This window comes from Schistocerca nitens, chromosome 3, assembly GCF_023898315.1.
Source record: "Schistocerca nitens isolate TAMUIC-IGC-003100 chromosome 3, iqSchNite1.1, whole genome shotgun sequence".
In the NCBI taxonomy this organism is placed as follows: Eukaryota; Metazoa; Arthropoda; class Insecta; order Orthoptera; family Acrididae; genus Schistocerca; species Schistocerca nitens.
The window spans coordinates 504,639,032-504,658,968 of NC_064616.1; the positions used below are offsets into that span (position 1 = coordinate 504,639,032).

The 19,937-nt window shown below is 42.0% G+C and overlaps 1 protein-coding gene across 1 annotated transcript in view; it reads left to right on the forward strand.

Annotated features, from left to right (window-relative positions):
- The window catches only part of LOC126249301 (Down syndrome cell adhesion molecule-like protein Dscam2), a 1,152,658-nt gene that overhangs the window by 783,090 nt on the left and 349,631 nt on the right, over positions 1–19,937 (forward strand). Inside the window, exon 5 of the mRNA XM_049950955.1 lies at positions 19,751–19,882. Within this exon, the coding sequence (XP_049806912.1) occupies positions 19,751–19,882 (132 nt within the window). The remainder of the gene's footprint in view (positions 1–19,750; positions 19,883–19,937) is intronic.

Here is a 19,937-nt window from a genome sequence, read left to right on the forward strand (position 1 = left end):
ACTTTTGTTAGAATATTACTTTAATCACGATATCCTTTCTATGACATACTTCAGTTCTTATTGTCCTCCCATTGAAAATATTCACGCATTATATTTACGTAGCATCTACACTGTGCTTCTTCATGAAGCCTAAAATTATTAGCACACTTGACTTCATAATTAGTACCATTTGCTGTCACTATCGTATTGCCTCTCCCAGAGTCTATGACAGCTGTACGGTTTACTAAAAGATCTGTTTCTATGATAAGACCAATACAAAAATCTGGTACCACTACAGCATTGACTTTCAATAGTGTTGTTGCATTCTCACTTCTATTATTTCTTTATTAGTTTACTGTTTCCTCCAAAAGAACCTGTGACCTAACTCCTTGTAATGGTAACACTAGTACTTCTCCTTTGTTTATTTTTTGATCGTAAAACCTTTTTGCAATGACGCACAATTAGCTACCTGTGGCAATACCATTAATTTCAACACTTACTACAAGCTGATAATACTCTTTACTTCCGTTCTCTGTTTCTTTAAAAGGGCTACTCTTACATTTTAGAAGTCTTTCCTCATCCTCTGTTTGATTGCAATCAGTCTGACAAGTACCTGGGTTTGTGGTAGGGCCTCTCACAAACTCCCCTGTAGCCTTCCCTCTCAGCACTACTTTTTCCCAAGTCCTCTCTTCCTTTCTATCATTGTTTTCTTCATCATGATCATTATACTGTGTATTCCAATGAAAATTTAAACCTCCTTGAATCGAACCGCCTCTTTTTCTATTGGGAGCGAGATCGCACCGTATTAAATTGAAGTTACTAGAAGAAGAGCCAAAGAAACTGGTACACCTGCCTAATACCGTGTAGGGCACCTGCGAGCACGCAGAAGTGCTGCAACACGAATTGGTATGGACTTGAAAAATGTCTGAAGCAGTGCTGGAGGGAACTGACACCATGAATCCTGCAGGGCTGTCCATAAATCCGTAAGAGTACGAGGGGATGGAGATCTCTTCTGAACACCACGTTGCAAGGCATCCCAGATATGCTCAATAATGTTCATGTCTGGTAAGTTTGGTGGCCAGCAGAAGTGTTTAAACTAAGAAGAGTGTTGCTGGAGCCACTCTCCAGCTATTCTGAACGTGTTGGATATCGCGTTGTCCTGCTGGAATTAACCACGTCCGTCGGAATGCACAATGGGTGTGAATGGATGCTGGTGACCAGGTACGTGTCACCTGTCAGTCGTATCTAGACGTAAGAGTGGTCCCACATCACTCCAGCTGCACACGCCCCACAACATTACAGAGCCTCCACCAGCTTTAGCAGTCCCCTGCTGACATGCAGGGTCCATGGTTTCACGAGGTTATTTCCACGCCCGTACACGTCCATCCGATCGATACAATTTGAAACGAGATTCTACCGATCAGGCAACATGTTTCCAGTCATCAACAGTCCGATATCGGCGTTGACGAGCCCAGGCGAGACGTAAAGCTTTGTGTCGTGCAGTCATGAAGGGTACACGAGTGGGCCATTAGCTCCGAAAGCCCATATCGATGATGTTTCGTTGAATAGTTCGCACGCTGACACTTGTTTATGATCTAGCGTTTAAACCTGCAGTAATTTACGGAAGGATTGCAACTCTATCACGTTGAACGATTCTCTTCAGGCGCCGTTGGTCCCATTCTTGCAAGATCTTTTCCCGGCCGCAGCGATGTCGGAGATTTGATGTTTTACCGGATTCCTTATATTCCCGGTACACTCGTGAAATGGTCGTACGTGAAATTCCCCACTTCATCGCTACCTCGGACATTCTGTGTCCCATAACACCACGTTCAAACTCAAATCTTGATAACCTGCCATTGTAGCAGCAGTGAGCGATCTAACAAAGGCGCCAGACACATGCTGTCTTGTATAAGCGTTGCCGACCGCAGCGCCGTGTTCTGCTGTTTACTTATCTCTGTACTTAAATACGTGTGCCTATACCAGTTTCTTTGGCTCTTCAGTGATTTACTCGGAAACTAGATCGTGCCAAGCTTGGATTTTCCTTCTGTGAAGATGGTAAATGTTACAGTTCATGAAGAAGAGCTTAAGTCCGTGATCCAGAACGTGCAGGATGTTTTTATTTGTTTCGTTTGTACTGCTCGCAGGGGATGCAACTCTCATCTGAAGGAAGTTCACATCATCATTACAGGAAACGAAATCTGGTGCTGCCAGTAATATTCTGAAACCAAGCGACAGTCACTGACATGATGTTCACTGTCTTCCCCACATCCCGAAGAAATGTGGCCCATTCTCTCAAGTTACATTTTTCTTTATCAAATTATTATGTCCATGGTTTGTACTTTTCATTTTCTGTGATCATCGGTATTACAGTTAAGCACTTAATTCATAAAAAGCACTCCGTCTTCAGGCCAGGAGTGGCCTACCGGGACCATCCGACCGCCGTGTCAACCCAAGTGGAGGATGCTGGTAGGAGGAGCGTGGGGTCAGCACACCGCTCTCCCAGCCGTTATGATGATTTCCTTTGACCGGAGCCGCTACTATTCGGTCGAGTAGCTCCTCAATTGGCATCACGAGGCTCAGTGCACCCCGAAAAATGGCAACAGCGCATGGCGGCTTGGATGGTCACCTATCCAAGCGCCGACCACGCACGACAGCGCTTAACTTCGGTGATCTCACGGGAACCGGTGTATCCACTGCGGCAAGGCCGTTGCCACTTAATTAATACATTCTCAAAAATTTCGAAAAACCTCCATTATCACTAAAATGTAATTAAAGCCACTCCTGGTTGTTGTGAGAGGCCCACATACACTTCCCAACTCAAGTACCTCTTTATAAATAATACAATATGCTGTACCTATGCTTCAGCTGTAGGTATTTTCGTTCTCTGAGACTTGTCATAAGTTTCAAGAACCTTCCATCTTTCAGATGCAATAAACGCCTACCAACTTTCATATAAGTCGCACAACTCCTTCTTGGTGCTCCGACTTTTTTCCTTCAGTATCTTTATATTAAGAAACAAATGATGATTAATATTTTTCTGTCAACATGCAAATCATAGCTCTGCTATACAAAGTGTACTAGAGTTCTGTTGCATGCTAAGCACTTCTGTCAGTGTTACGATTCACTCAGGTTCTGATCTCTGTGTGGCACATCCCCCCATATTGTACCGTAAAATAATTCACAGTCACTGAGTGAGTACAGCTAACCATGTTTTTTTGAAGTTAGATGCATCTGACTCAGTGACTGTGAATTATTTTGAGGTGTTTGTCGACAAATGTACCGTAATGGCATCACTCGAAATTTTTAAAGTAGATCAGTAACTCGCAAGTACTATAATAACCACATAGACTGTTTGTAGCTCTGAACGATTCCAGTACCCTGTGAGATCTGCCCTAAGGAACTGTGTCAGCAAGAGTAAAGCGCCGAATGGATTAACTTTAATTTTGCAGTCTACAGTGGGCAGGAAGAACAAATGTAGTGCACATCGCCTATACAACATTTTAAGAAATCGTGGCTGTGCTTAGAAATATTTATGGATGTTTAATACACTAGGGGATCTTGCAACCAGACACCCACTTTTAACTATTGTGAAGAGACAGCTGTCATAATAAGATAATATGGAACTAATCTATATATAGGATAAACTTCATCCAGGGCAACTTGCCCGTCGCTACTTGTCACTAGTAGCAGCCAGCTCGCTGGATAACATATGCATACACAGATTGAGTACTCCAACTGTATTCAGCACAGAATTTCGACATTTATAATTTTCCGGCAATGCTGCCTACTATATCCCAATTTCATCGGCCACAGAAATTTTTCAGGGGGAGAAAGTAGTAACGACATATACGTCAAGGATCACACTTCAAGTTTCTGCCACTAGGTGGAACCACATTCATAGTGCTGCAGTCTCTTTTGGCAGGAAGTTCAAAAAATCCTAGATGAAAGACGGCGGAAAATTCAAATAACTAGTAAGAAATTCGAAATAGGTCAAATTTAAATTGGTGGAAAATTTTAAAAAAGGACCGGAAATTTAAAAACCAAAGATAGCAGAAGTCAGTAAATTCAAGAAAATCCAATATGACATTGATGAAATCTTCTCGGGTTGACAGCCGAGTCAATGTCTTCAGGCGTAGTCTGAAGATGGCAAGTAAGAAACTTGTTGAAACGTTGCTGGAGAACAACACATTGACACGGCTGTCAACCTGAGAAGATTTTATCATCGACATTCGCCGAGAAAGCCTGCATTCTCATACAATATGACATTGGTGGGAAATTTAAAACGAATTGGTAGGAACTTTTTAAAAAAAATACAACCAGTGCTATTACGCTTTTTGCCCCAAGTGCCCCCCCCCCCTCTATTTCCCAGGAAACTACTGCGCAGTATTAAAAGAAGGCGTCCCATCAGAATAAAATCAACATAAAAAACTTTCTTGCCCAGTTGTGTTTTTTATCTACATACATGCTCTACAAGCCACGATACAGTTCCTTGCAGAGGGTGCCACATACCACTACTAATCTTCATTCCTCCCGATCTGATCGTGTAAGTGTAGAAAAGTTGTGGAATGTTTTCAAAGAGATAGTATCGCCAGCAATTGAGAAATATATAGCACATACATTAATAAGTGATGGTACTGATCCCCCATGGTACACAAAACGTATCACATCGTTGTTGCGTAAGCAACGAAAAATGCATGCCAAATTTAAAAGAACGCAAAATCCCCAAGATTGGCAGAGTTGTACAGAAGTTCGAAATATGGCACGAACTTCAATTCGAGATGCTTTTAATAATATCCAGAACGAAATTCTGTCTCAAAATCTGGCAGAAAACCCAAAGAGATTCTGGTCATACATAGAGCACACCAGTGGCAAGACGCAATCAATACTTTCACTGCGCGATAACAACGGAGAAGTCACTGATGTCAGTTCCACAGAAGTAGAGTTATTAAACACGGTTTTCCGAAACTCCTTCACCAAAGAAGACGAAGTAAATATTCCTGTATTCCAATCAAGAACAACTACCAAGCTGAGAAACATAGAAGTAGATATCTTCGGTGTAACGAAGCAGCTTAAATCACTTAATAAAGGCAAGGCCTCCGGTCCAGATTGTATACCAGTCAGGTTCCTCTCTGAGTATGCTGATAAAATAGCTCCATATTTAGCAATTATATACAACCGCTTGCTCACAGAGAGATCCGTACCTAAAGACTGGAAAATTGCTCAAGTCACTCCAATACCCAAAAATGGAAGTAGGAGTAATCCGCTGAATTACAGGCCCATATCACTAATGTAGATCTGCAGTAAAGTTTTGGAACATATACTGTATTCGAACATTATGAATTACCTTGAAGAGAACGATTTAAAATTGATTCCATATTTTTAGATTTCCAGAAGGCTTTCGACACCGTCCCTCACAAGCGTCTTCTAACCAAACTGCGTGCCTACGGAGTATCGCCTCAGTTGTCCGACTGGATTCGTGATTTCCTGTCAGAAAGGTTACAGTTCGTAGTAATAGACGGAAAGTCATCGAGTAAAACAGAAGTAATATCCGGTGTTCTCCAAGGAAGTGTTATAGGCACTCTTTTGTTCCTGATCTACATTATCGACATAGGAGACAATCTGAGTAGCCGTCTTAGATTGTTTGCAGATGATGCTGTCATTTACCGTCTTGAAAAGTCATCAGATGACCAAAAAGAATTCCAAAATTATTTAGGTAAGATATCTGTATGCTGCGAAAAGTGGCAATTGACCCTGAATAAGGAAATGTGTGAAATTATTCACATGAGTACTGAAATAAGTCAGTTAAATTTCGATTACGCGATAAGTCACACAAATCTGAAGGCTGTAAATTCAACTAAATACATAGGGATTACAATTACAAATAACCTGAACTGGAACGATCACATAGATAATATTGTGGGTAGAGCAAACCAAAGACTGCGATTCATTGGCAGAACACTTAGAAGGTGCAACAGGTCTACTACAGAGGCTGCTTACACCACGCTTGTCCGCCCTATTCTGGAGTATTGCTGTGCGATGTGGGATCCGCATCAGGTGGGACTGACGGATGAGGCAATTATTAAAACAAAGGAGTTTTTCGATGCGACTGGACCTTTTCATGAAATTTCAATCACCAGTTATCTCCTTCGATTGTGAAAACATTCTGTTTGCACCCACCCACATAGGGAGAAAAGATCATTACGATAAAATAAGAGTAAGCAGGGCTCGCACAGAAAAGTTTAAGTGCTCGTTTTACCCGCGTTCCGTTCGAGAGTGGAATGGTAGAGAGACAGCTTGGAGGTGGTTCATTGAACACTCTTCCAGGTACTTTATTGTGAATAGCATAGTAATCACCTAGATGTAGATGTAAATGTAGTCATGTCCTTTCCTGTTCCACTCACAAATAGAGCAGAGGAGAAACGACTGTCTGTAGGCCTCAGAGTGAGCCCTATTATCTCCCAGCTTATCTTCGCGGTCCTTACGCGAATTGTATGTTGGTGGCAGCAGAATCGATGTGAATTCAGCCTCAAATGCAGCTTCTCTGAATTTCCGCAGTTGTGCCTCTCGGAAAGAAGGTCTTCTATCCTCCAATACTCGATATTTGAGTTCACAAAGCATCTACGTAGTACTAGCGTGCTGCTCGAGCCTACCAGTAACAAATTCAGCAGCATGCCTCTGAACGGCTTCATTGTCTGCTGTTAATCTGACCTTGTGGGGATCTCAAACACTCCAACATTACTCGAAAGTGCGCCTCACTAGCGTTATGTATGTCCTCTCCTTTACAGATGAGCTATACTTTCCCAAATTTCGCTCAATAAAACGAAGTCGAGGATTTGCCTTTCCTATTATAACTCTGACGTGCTCATTCCATTTCATATCACCTTCCTACGTTACGCATAGGTATTTAACTGATGTGACTGTGTCAAGCAGCACACTAGTAATTCTGTATTCGAAAGCTACAAGATTGTTTTTCCTACGAATTCACATTAATTATATTTATATACGTTTATAGAAAGCTGCCATTCGTCATACCAACTATAAAACCTGTCTAAGTCACCTTGCATCCTCCTACAGTCACTCAACCACAACACCTTCCTGTACACCACAGTGTCATCAGCAAATAACCGTAAACTGCTGCTCACCATGTCCATCAGATCGTTTGTCCATATGCGGAATTAGGGCGGTACTATCACGATTCCTTGTCCCTGATCAACACGCCATCGAGGACAACGTACTGGGTTTTATTACTTAAAAAGTCTTCTAACCACTCTCATAACTGAGAACTAAACCACCTGCTCGGACCTTCGTCAACATTCTGTAATGGGGCACTATGTCAATTACTTTCCGGAAACCTACAAATATGGAATCTGTCTGGGGCCCTCCATCTATAGTTTGTAGGATATCATGTGAGAAAAGGGAAAGCTGAGTTTCGCAAAAGTGATGCTTTCTTAATTCGTGCTGATATGTAGATTGAAGCTTTTCTGTATACAGAAAATTTATTATATTCGAATTCAGAAAGTGTCCAATATATCTGCAGTAAACTAGTGCCAAGGATATTCCTCTGTAATTACGTGGATCCGTTCTTTTACCTTTCTTATACTCTAGAGTCTTATACTCTAGAGTCTTCTAGTTACTTGGGACTTCGCGCTGGGTGAAATATTCGCGATAAATGGGAACCTAATTGGGATTCCATATGGACCTGGCAGACTTAGTTGTTTTGGCTGGCCGGCCGCTGTGGAAGAGCGGTTCTAGGCGCTTCAGTCTAGCACCGCGCGACCGCTTCGGTCGCAGGTTAGAATCCTGCCTCGGGCATGAATGTGTGGTATGTCCTTAGGTTAGACAGGTTTAAGTAGTTCTAAGTTCTAGGTGACTGATGACCACAGATGTTACGTCCCTTAGTGCTCAGAGCCATTTGAACCATTTTTTCAGCTCTTTCAATTGCTTCTCTGCGCCAGGAATACCTATTTCTACGTCCTCCATTTGGAAGCCCGAGCGACACCCAAACGACGGTATGCTTGTACGATCTCCTGTGTGAATGATTTCTTAAACGAGAAGCTTCAAACTTCAGCTTTCCTTTTGCTGTCTTTGTTGCCACAACAGACTGGTCTAAGAGTGACTGGATAGAAACCTTCGACCCACGTAGTGATTTTGATGATTTTGCATATGACTTGAATTTTTTCCGGTCATCGTCAAGATCTTTCGCTAAGGTATGACGCTGGAAGTTGTTGTACACGCTTCGCGCATTTATCTTGTTATAGACGCCCGAGTTTTTCCTGTCAACATTTGTGCGTTCTTTTTTGGACCGAGATTGCAACAATCTCTGCTTCCCCAGTATCTTCCGGACTTGACTATTAAACCACGGAGAGTCCTTCGCATCCTTAATCCACTTACTTGACGCAGAAGCCTCCACAGCACGCTTTACAATCAGTTTAAATTCTGTCCATAATCCCTCTATGTCCGTCATATTGGAGCTAAATGATGTTCACTCATTGTCTAAGTGGGATGCCAACGACTTCTTATCTGCTTTTTCTAGTACAAATACTCTCTTAGCTTTCTTGGCGGATTTATTATCACTAGTAAGCATCGTTGCTATGATGGCATGCCGCGCGTGGTAGCCGCACGGTCTAGGCGCCATGAGACGTTCCGCGCGGCTCCCCCTGTCGCGGTTCGAGTCCTCGCTCGGGCATGGGTGACTGTGTTGTCCTTAGCGTAAGTTAGTTTAAGGTAGATTAAGCAGTGCGTAAGCCTAAGGACCGATGACCTCAGCAGTTTGGTCCCATATGAACTTACCACAAATTAAAAAAAAAAAAAAAAAATGTGGTGGCGTAATGATCACAATCACTGTTTCTATACTGACACTGTAGATAAGGTCAGGTTCGTTTGTAGCTGCAAGGTCTAAAGTATTTCCATTGCTTGTGGGTTGTCTAACTAGTAATTCAAGGCAGTTTTCAGAAAACATGTGCAAAAGTACTTCACAGAACTACCCGTTCGTACCACCTGCAATGAATCTATTGACGTCCCGGTCTATACACGGTGAATCAAAGTCGCCCCCAAGTAATACTGCATGATCTAGATATTCCCCCTCTACTGAGCGTAGAATTTCCTTGAATCATTCTACAACTGTTTTGGTAGAAGCAGGTGGTCGGTAAAACATCCGATAATTAACCTAAGTTAACTTCGACCTGCTGCTAGGGTCCAGATAACTTCACAGTCCCTCTCCATTTCAACCTCGGTAGACGCAATATTTATGTAGACAGAAATGAACACTCCCCTTCCTATCGCGTCTAATCGCTCTTTTCGATAATCGTTCCATGCCTCGCTAAATATTTCGTAGCTTTCTGCTTTAGGTTTCAAGCAGCTCGGGGTTCCGAGAACTATTGGAGCATGTGAACCTTCCTGGAGAGCATTAAAATCAGGAGCATTGTTAAGAATACTTAAACAATTTACTATTAAAATTTTGAGAGTCGAAGTGTCTCAACTTTGTACGTGATCTGATTTCGCTCTCTGCATATCGATTGGTGAGGGTTCATCAGAGGTCCTCAAATTATCGCCTAGCCTAAAAAAAACATGTAACCCCACAAGCACACTGCTACCCGAGTAGCTGCTTCCTTTCTGTAATGCACCACTGACCTTTCAAGAGGAGCCGTGGAAGTTCCCATCCCAGAGCGCATGTCCAACAGTTTGCAGCCATGACCGTCACAGAATCGACGGAGCCTATGGCTGAGCTCCTCCATTCGGCTGCAAACCAAAGGACCTCGATGTACTCTGAGTACGATGTTGAGCTCTCCCTGCATCCCGCGAGCTAGGCCAGTAGGTTACTCCACTTGCGCAAGCCGCCTATAGGAACTGAAGATGGTCTCATAACCCAAGCAACAGGTGTCACTGGTGCTGGCAAGACCAACAACTTGCAGACTACTACACCCTGCACTTTCAACAGACGCAGGCAGGGTCTCCTCCACATCTCCGATGAGGCCCCTCGCCAGACTCGTGGGTTGCACGTCGGAATTCTTTCCAGCCATGGACGCTATTTCCCTAAAGGGTTATAACGTGCCTAAAGTTGAAGCTCGAATAACTAGTAAAGCAGTATCCATTGTGCCTGCTCAGACCCCCTGAAGAAGCGATTACCGGTCCACTCACAAAGTCAGTGGGCCAGCGTCGCCATTGACAATCCGCCTCGAGCGACGCTACCGCGTAAGAAGCCTCCACACTCCCTGCAGTAAGCGCAGATACACTGCGTCGGGTACGCTGGAACTATGCATGCACACAAAAACATGTGAAGTATTTAAGAACTAAACTATGGAAACAAACAAAAACTCTAAATATGAGTTGCTAGTCTTCGGGTGCTTCAATAACAAAGGCTCACGGCTGACAGGCCGTCATACCGCCATTGCACTCCTTTCCTTCCCTCCTCTCACCTTCGGCCAATCAAAGTCCAGTATTATAAAGAACACATGATGATGGAAACAAACCAGTTTTGCATTGTACCCCCAGCCACTCCTCTCTATCTCCGACCAGTCAGAACATAGTATAAAAATTGTGTCAAATGACAATATTTGGAATGGGATTCATCAAGTCGTGCCCCCTTCTCTCCTTACCTGCAGCCAGTCAGGATGATGGAAACAGAGAAATAGTGTGTTTTATACCTTCACCATTCCCTCTTTTTCCAGCCAATCAGAACATAGTATTAGAAAATGATGGCACATATGTAGTAAAAATTTCGTTAACCTCCACTTGAAGGTCAAAGATATTCATTGTTTCCGTGAAAGCCAAAACTAGGCGTTATATTCGGCATAAAAGTGGCGTTATATTGCATAATTTAGATACAGAGGGTTTGTGTGCGTTATAATCCCCCTCCTGTTTCTTTCAAACCAATCATAACACAACATTAAAAAACCAAGACGATGGAAATAGACCAACAGTGTGCCTTACACCCCACAGTCCCTCTAGTAATTGCACATTTAACACTGAACACATAGTGGTAAATCCTAAATGCTAAACGGTACATGCTGAATGTTAAATGGCAAATGCTAATCGGTGAATGCTAAAGAGTAAATGCTAAACGGTAAATTACACATGGTAAACGGTAAATGCTAAACACCTGATGGTAAATGCTAAACCTCTGCTAAATCCCAAAGGCTAAACGACAAACATTAAACACCAAAAGGTAGACGCTAAGCCCTAAACAGGTAACAGTAAACGCAAAACAGTAAACGCTAAACACACAACGCTGGATGCATTACAGGAAATACCTAAATGGTAAACAGCAAACACTTGATGGTAAATGCTAAACGCTATTCCAATATACAACTATAATTAAAATTCTCTAAGAAAATTTATGATGCATAAAAATGATGTCAAATTAAATAATATCTGTGAAAAGTCGAAGCTGATTCAGAACAAGACCATACCTATAGCTTAATAATAAAAAGTGGTCGTAAAGTCATAGTTATAAATCATTTACATACACACATATACAGGGTGGTTCAAATTAAAGAAGAGATTTACATTCAGTGCTGTCTACATAAACTACAATTGCAATGGATCATTAAAGATCCATCAGTGAAATGAGAAAATTAGTTTAATCAATTGTTTATAACAGATGAACTATAAAAGACAGAAACACATTGCGAATATGGAAACATTGAACGTTTTTGACACAGCTGCACCGTTGTTTGTTTGTAGCAACATGGTGACTACAACACAAGAGAAATTGAGAGAGGAAAAGTTACTCTCTCACCTATTTTTCGTATACGGAAAATTATTAAAGATTTGGTTACAACATTACGAACCTTGAACGATACCATAGAACGTTAACGGCCTAAGCAGACGTTGATGGAGCCTGGTAGGGCGCTAAAAGCATGGGGTATTTTTGTGGTTCTTAGCTCGCAGAAACGCCATGTTGGGAGTTGAAAGCTATTGGCGGCCAGCCGATCCGTCAGTAAATCTTGCCGGACAGTCCCACAGCCGTACAGGACAGACAGAGCAGCCTCTAGTCGAGACAGGTTTCTAGCAGAACAGTGCCGAGCTATCTGCCGTGGCGCCAGCGGAAGGCTGGGCTGGGGGCGACGGACTGAAGGGATGCATCTACACAGTGGAGTCGTAAATAGGGCATTGTGTGAAAAGCCGCACCTAATGAAAATTCACAAGTTTTTGTGTTCACCGATACTGCAAATAGGCCTGTGATCCACTTCCATTGGCCGCCTCGGTTGTATAAGAAACTCCGACGTCTGAGAAACATTTAGAGATAGAATCTTTATTACACCTCATAGCTAGGACTAACATGCTCCAAGGCCAGGCGATTTAGATAAAGATCTTTAAGATTGTATCTGTTCACTTGTTGCTGCAGGAAGCGACACGACTTCGAAGAAAAACATCTTCCACCTCCGCGATAACTTAAAAAACCCAGTAATTGCCCTGGATCGACAGGAGTTTGTGCTGTCGTGTGTGTGTGTGGGGGGGGGGCGGGGGGGGGGGAGATTTTGCGCCTCTAAAGCCCTTTGATTTTCTCAAGACAGCGTGAAGGCGGTATCGTTCGTGCACTTTGTGGGGAAATGGAATTTTTTTTTGCGGAAGGTGCAAAGCACTCGTGTTCTGAACTTCAGTCTGCAAGTAGTTAGAATGGAGAGCCTGTGGTGAAGTTCTTACTGTACCGACTTCAAACATCTCTGACTACTCATTTGCCAAGGGCACAATTATTCGATTTTAGTTTACCAGTTTTGATGTTTGGTATGCTTGTGCGCTCTGTCGTATAAGTGGGCCAAATTGGTCCTTGGCGTGACCACTGAACGGGTGTCACACACTGAAATCTACCATGATTTCAGGGCTCTGGTATACAGTGACTTGCGATCCGTCTGCCTGATCGCTAGACGGTGAGATTTTTGCATTTCTTTCGTGGCCACGTTCGATTTACAGGAGGCACCTCCACATCTCACCACCGCCGCGCACTTCTCACCAGCTGCAATTTACATTGCCGCACAAAGCAAGAAGGGTAATGTACTGCTGCTCTGGCCTTGTGAGAGCGTACAGATCTCAATCTCCACTTGCTCTCAGCTGCACCTGTATTGAGAAACTTCTGTAGATTGTCAATCAAAGTCTGCTTAGTGTCAGATTGCATTATCCACATTTTAAGGGCCAGAGTACTTGACACACTTCTGCCACCCAGGATCCTTGTCCATTGTTCTCATAACCCAACCGTTAGTTGTTTACAGTATTCAATGAATAACTACAATTTATATGTGTTTCTCCTTTCGAAAAATAAATGTTGGTAGTAAACTAAATTTTCCATACATTCTCAATCAATTTCTATAGTCACCCCACGGGTTAATTTTCATAGTGGCGTCTCATGCCAGGATAACATTCAAAATCATTTTCTATGTTGGAATTTGAGTGAACACAATCCACTGTTCAAGTGCAACATGCATTCCGTCGACGAATGAAGAAGAAGTCGCCGCTGGACATGTAAATTTACGACTGGCATACAAAACTCTTGGAAGTTGGCTGCATATACAAAAGTGAAGAGCACTGGTCAGCCGCACAAATCTGATGAAAATGTCGAGCATATCCAAGATGCGTTCACACGAAGCCCGCGGATGTCCACAAGACGTGCAGGCCAGAAACTTCAACTCAAACAAAGTGTAGTGTATTTTGAAACGGCGTTTGCATACGAAGAATTACAAGTTGCACTTACTGCAGCAACTGCATCCCAGCGACCACACTAGAAGGTATGAATTTTGCATAACAGCTCTCCAGGATATGGAGAGAACACTTCACCCGAATGATTCTTCCTTTCGGTCGAATCGACGTTTCATCTATCGAGTAAAGTAAACTGTCAGAATGTAAGAATTTGGGTATTACAAAATCCTGGCGTCGTCGACGAACGTGAAAAGAGACTACCGAAACTGAATATGCTTTGTGTCGTTTCTGTTCACAAAGTTTACGGACATGCCTTTTTTGCGGAGGAAACTGTCACAAGCATGTCATTCCTGGACATGCTGCACAACTGGTTGCTTCCTCAACTTCATGAAAATTCCTATTATTTCATTTTTATGCGTGACGATAAACTCCTCACAGGCACCTTGAGGTGTGGCAAAGAGTAGTTGCAGTTAATAATCGACATCCAACAACTCCAATTTGTTGAACTACGCATCGGAGGGGCAATTGCAGACATGCAGTTGCCAATAACAGTGTCCTGTCCGATTAAGATGAGAAATACGACGAATATTCCATGTGATATGAATAGCTTACATAGCTGGATAATGAAGCAGCATCTTCCCGTATCCAGTTTTGAAATGGCTTCCTTCAGAGACAGTCCAAAATTTTGATGTGGAAAAAGTTACGACACGATTCGAAGACGTGGTTCATACTGGAAGTAGATCTTGAATACCCCGGAAATATGCACGATTTACATTCAGCGTTAGTCTTATGTCCAGAAAAAATAGCAACTCCATCACGCAGTAATAAATCAAAGAAACTGTTTTCGACCTTAAAAATTATGTCATCCATTAAAGAAATTTGAAACAGTATTTGAAAATCAATTGGTTCTAAATAAGACTCATCGAAGCTTATCATTCAGGCAAACTCCTTCGATTAAGATATACGTAGAGATTAATCCACAAAACTGCATGATGCACGAAATGAGTTTTAGAAAAGCTGCTTCAAGCTCGTGAACAATACCCTATTCGGAAAACCATACAAAACATGCGGAAGATATGGGGCATCAGACTTTCAAAGTCATGGGAAAGCAGTTTCGGACTGGCTGCATTAATTGCAAAACCTGATATCCTAAGGAGCATTATTTTTTTGTAGAAATATTGTCGTCATTAGGCTTAGCAGACTAAATATGGTCTTCGACAAAAAAATTCGAATGTCGATTTTAGATGTTTCGAAACGCTTCTTTTTGAGACAGGATGGATGGCTCACCCATAATTTATTATTATATGTAAAGTATTACTTTACTCTGTCTCAGACTGATGACAAAGACGACGCTTATGAAGATGATGATAATGATGTCCTCAAAGTTCACGTGGTGTTCTCCTACTGCGGCTGATCAAGAGGAAGAGGGTGATAGACCACAGTTTCTCCGCAGGTTCTGTAACAACGAAAAAGAAAGAAATATATAGATAGTCAGTAATATTATTAATAGCAAAATATATAGCCTACCAAAGAAAAAAATTAAAATATGCATGAGTTATCATTATATCAAGAGTACTTCAATCGTTCAGGAAAAATTACAAATATGGCTAAATACAGGGCTAACATGTGCAGCACAGTACATTAATATTCTGCTAGGCACTCCATCATAACCATGAGAGTCCTTAGTCTTCAGTGATTTAATTATTGACTCAATCTCACCCCTGTCTGCATCACAGAGGAGTATTTCAGACATCAATCTCGGAAAGGCATTTGCCAAGAAAGTTATATGATTCCCTGTAGAAACTAAATTTTTGTTTAATTCACGAGAAATTCTCAGAAAATGATTGTTAAATACTGTACATATATCTGATTTATCAGTAACAGAATTATTTTTAATACGAACTGACTTTATATCGTCGACCTTGTGCTGCTGACCAGAGACTTCCTTCACAACTCACCATATGGTTTTAATTTTATCCTGTGAATTAGCTATTCTATTTGCATACCACATTCTCTTTGCCTTCCTAATAACCTTTTAAGCACCTTACAGTACTGTTTGTAATTGGCTACTGTAGCTTGATTGTGACTACTTCTTATATTTTGATATAATTCCTTCTTTGTTCTGCATGATATCCTTATCCCACTAGTCAGCCAAGCAGGCTTCCTTTTACTGCTAGTACCCCATTTAGAACTTTCTAATGGAAAGCAACTCTTAAAGAGCATGAGAAATGTGTTAAGGAAAGCATTATATTTATCATCTGTGTTATCGGCACTATAAACATCCTGCCACTCTTGTTCCTTAACAAGGTTTAAAAAACTCTCTATTGCTGTTGGATTAACTTTCCTACATAGTTTGTAATTATATGTGACATTTGTTTGACTACAAAAGCATTTTAGTGTTAAAATTTGTACTTCATGGTCTGAAAGGCTACTCACTCTTTTACTAACGGAATGCCCATCTAGTAATGAAGAATGAATAAAAATATTGTCTATGGCTGTGCTACTCTTCCCCTGGAACCTAGTTGTAAAAAAAAACACAGTCTGCATCAGATCATATGAATTTCAGATATCTACCATACCAGCATCCTTTTTTTTATTTTTATTTTATTTTTTTTGCTCCATCATATACAAAATTTATATTGAAGTCACCACATGTAACTAATTTTTGGTACTTCCTACAAAGTGAATCAACAACCCTCTCTAGCTTGAGCAGAAATGTTCTGAATTCAGAGTTAGGGGACCTAAAAACAACAACAATTAGAAGTTTAGTTTCACGAAATTCAACTGCCCCTGCACCACATTCAAATATCTGTTCAGTGCAGGGCCTTGATACGTCTATGGACTCAAATGGAAAAATGTTTTTTATGTACATAGCCACTCCCCCACCCAGCAAGGAACTCCTTAATTGGTGCTCCGACATACCAATAATCTTAGAGCCAACATCTACAAGCAGTTCACTAACTTTATCTCAAATACCTGCTAATTCCTTCTCTACTTGGAAACATGACGTCCTCTTAATGTAAGCCCTTAGTTATAGGGACTTCCTTAAAACAGGTATACCTGTCAGCTGACTTCAATTTAAAAACGTACAGCTCTGACAACAACTACTACAGGAATTTTTCCATGAGTGATCTAACCACGCCAGGCAGAGTGGTTAGGGGCGCCATGTCAAAGACCGCGCGGCCCTCCCGCCGGAGGATCGAGTTCTCTCTCGGGCATGGGTGTGTGTGTGTGTATGTTCTTAGTATAAGTTAGTTTAAGTAGTGTGTAAGTCCAGGGACCGATGACCTCAGTAGTTTGGTCCCTTAGAAATTCACACACATTTGAACATTTAATCCCACCATCACCCACTACATTGTCACCAATAAGCTTTGCCAGCCTCCCCTCCCCATACCTGTTCAGGTGCAGGCCATGTCTAGTGAAACCCGATCTACTGATAGACCCTACGACATCAGTGAAATGTGACCGATGCCCTGTGCCATTAGCGCCCTTCCCAGCCCCATGTTAACGCACCTAACAGCCGCATTAAAATGAGGCCGATCATGACGCTGAAAGAGTTGCACGAAATGCACATTAGTGCCACGAGTTAGAGTAGCTATCTTTACCAGGTCATACTCCCAATCTCTATCAAGACTGTTCCCTGCTCCACCCACTATCACTACCTGATCCTCCTTCATAAAATTCCTACATAAGTCCCCTATGCTGTCAGTAAATTGAGCCTATCCTGCACTAGGCTTCACAATGCTCACTGCCCAACTCTTCCTGAAACTGCTGGCCCACACCTCTACCGTGCGAACTACCTAGCAGCAGAACCGTCATCTTTCTGTTAGATTTTTCAACTGACCTAGGTCTCCTAACTGCTGAGGACTGCTGCATGTTCCCTATATCTACAGCTACAAGAGGCTCCTTTCCACTCAACTCTGACAGTTGGTCAAATCTATTGCAATTTGGCCGGCCGGAGTGGCCGTGCTGTTAAAGGCGCTACAGTCTGGAACCGAGCGACCGCTACGGTCGCAGGTTCGAATCCTGCCTCGGGCATGGATGTGTGTGATGTCCTTAGGTTAGTTAGGTTTAATTAGTTCTAATTTCTAGGCGACTGATGACCTAAGCAGTTGAGTCGCATAGTGCTCAGAGCCATTTTATTGCAATTTGGCCAAAGTATAACTGTCTGAATACCTCCTTCTCCTATCTGTCTTCTTGCCAACTGCCAGTTCCCATTGCCCACCACTCTTCACCCTCCTAAACCTTTTTAGTTCCTCCTTTGCGCATTGTAACTGCACCTGAAGGGCACAAACCTTACGCTCCTGCCCCTCTATCAATTTATTTCTACTACAGATCCTGCATTTCCAGGAGAGGATCTCGTTAGAATGCCCAGTGGCTTCCCCACGGCATTCCCCCAACGAAAATACTTTGAACAAATCCCACACCGTAACCCACTACTCACAGACCTACGACAGAGCCCACACTTCTCACTCATGGTAAAATTTTATAGTTACTGAAAAAAACTATCCGTCTACGTTACCTACGTTCATTTACAGCAGTAGAACTATTAACAGAACTAACAATAGCGGTCTCGAAATGCTATGTCTACTAAGAAAGGAACTACTTGTGGTAATACTACTACACCACAGCTAATAACAATACCAACAAAATTCACAAAATTCTAGTAACAGTACCAACAAAACTTCACAAAATTATTAGCTAAAACCAAAAAGTCAAGCGGCCACTGTAACACTCAAAGAAGTTAACACACTGAATGAAAATCTTACTGAACTATTTCACTAGAAGCAATAAGAAACGTCAGCTGAAAACTAAAGCACGAAGTTTACTAAAGGACATCAACGCACAGAGAGCGAACGTTACCAAAATTTTATTAAATCGTTATTTCATCATGAAAAACACGAAATACCGCTGAAAATTATTAAATTTAATAACTGTATATCAGAGCACAAATAACTTTGTCAGTTTTTAGCTTTATAACCGCTACCGGCCTCAACGCTGCCCTCCAATAATAAAATGGTGATCCCTTGAAGCCCCTTCTGAGGCATGAAGGGATCACCAATTTAGTATTGGAGGGCAGCGTGGGGGTAAAAATCGTAGTGGGAGACCAAGATATAAATACACTAAGCAAATTCAGAAGGATGTAGATTGCAGTAGGTACTGGGAGATGAAGAAGCTTGCACAGGATAGAGTAGCACGGAGAGCTTCATCAAACCAGTCTCTGGACTGAAGACCACAACAACAACAACCGCTACAGCTGCAACTGCACGCCGCAAAATTTAAACGCACTACTGAGGTGCGAGGCTTGGACAAACGACATAAGCACACTCTCGAATAACAGACCACTCGAGTTAATAACACAGGAAGCAAGACTGAGGTTAATGAAAATCCACTAATAAGTTACTTTTACATCAAATATTAACGCAAGTAAACTTTAAAATAAATAACTGAAGACTAAAGCTTTATAAAATATTGACGAAAAATTTCAACAGCAGTCCAGCAGACGTGACGTCACACGTTGGCGTTGATCTGTTTGTTGATCCATAATATTTTGAGGGTGCAGGCGCAGGAACTCCATTTCATCAACCGGTATTTCGACCATCTTTGCAAATATCGGCTGAAGAAATGGGAATTCTGTGGCTGCACACCCGAAATTTGAAACTTTACTCAATGCACAGCGAAATCCTGACTCAGGTTATGTTTATTGTATACAAATGAATATATAGGGCCTTTTTCTGAAATCAAGGTAAAATACGTTTACAGAAAACCGCTAATTGTTACTTTTAAAAAGAAATTTACTATTTATTGGCTTCGTGTCTAACCGTAACGGATTAATTATAATATTTATGTGATCGGCAAAAAGTACTAGCTCTGCTTGATGCATGTTATGAGGAGTTCTAGCGGGGGTCCGCGTATTTAAGAAACAGTACTCGACCCCAAACTGAACCCTGTGGGTAGCTATTTGTGATTTATCCGCAGTAATTAAAGTGTTCTTCCCTTTCAGCATTGTTTGAATTATTCACCACATCATTTCCAATATTGCTATTGATTCAAACAGTTGTTTGTAATGCCATTAATGTGATAAGAAGAAGCTTTAATAGAAGTGTGTGACAATCCACATAATTGTCGTTTCTCGTAGGCTGCTCGTGACGTCACCGCAGAATTCGGTGCCGCCACGTATCACCGATTCGCGGAGCCATGTTCAGGCCCACTACCGCCAGCCGGTTGAGCTGCCGTGCGCTGCACAGGGCTTCCCGCTGCCGTCCTACATGTGAGTACAGCGCCACCTGCATAGCACCTCTCTAGGAAGTCCTTGTCTGTTCTAC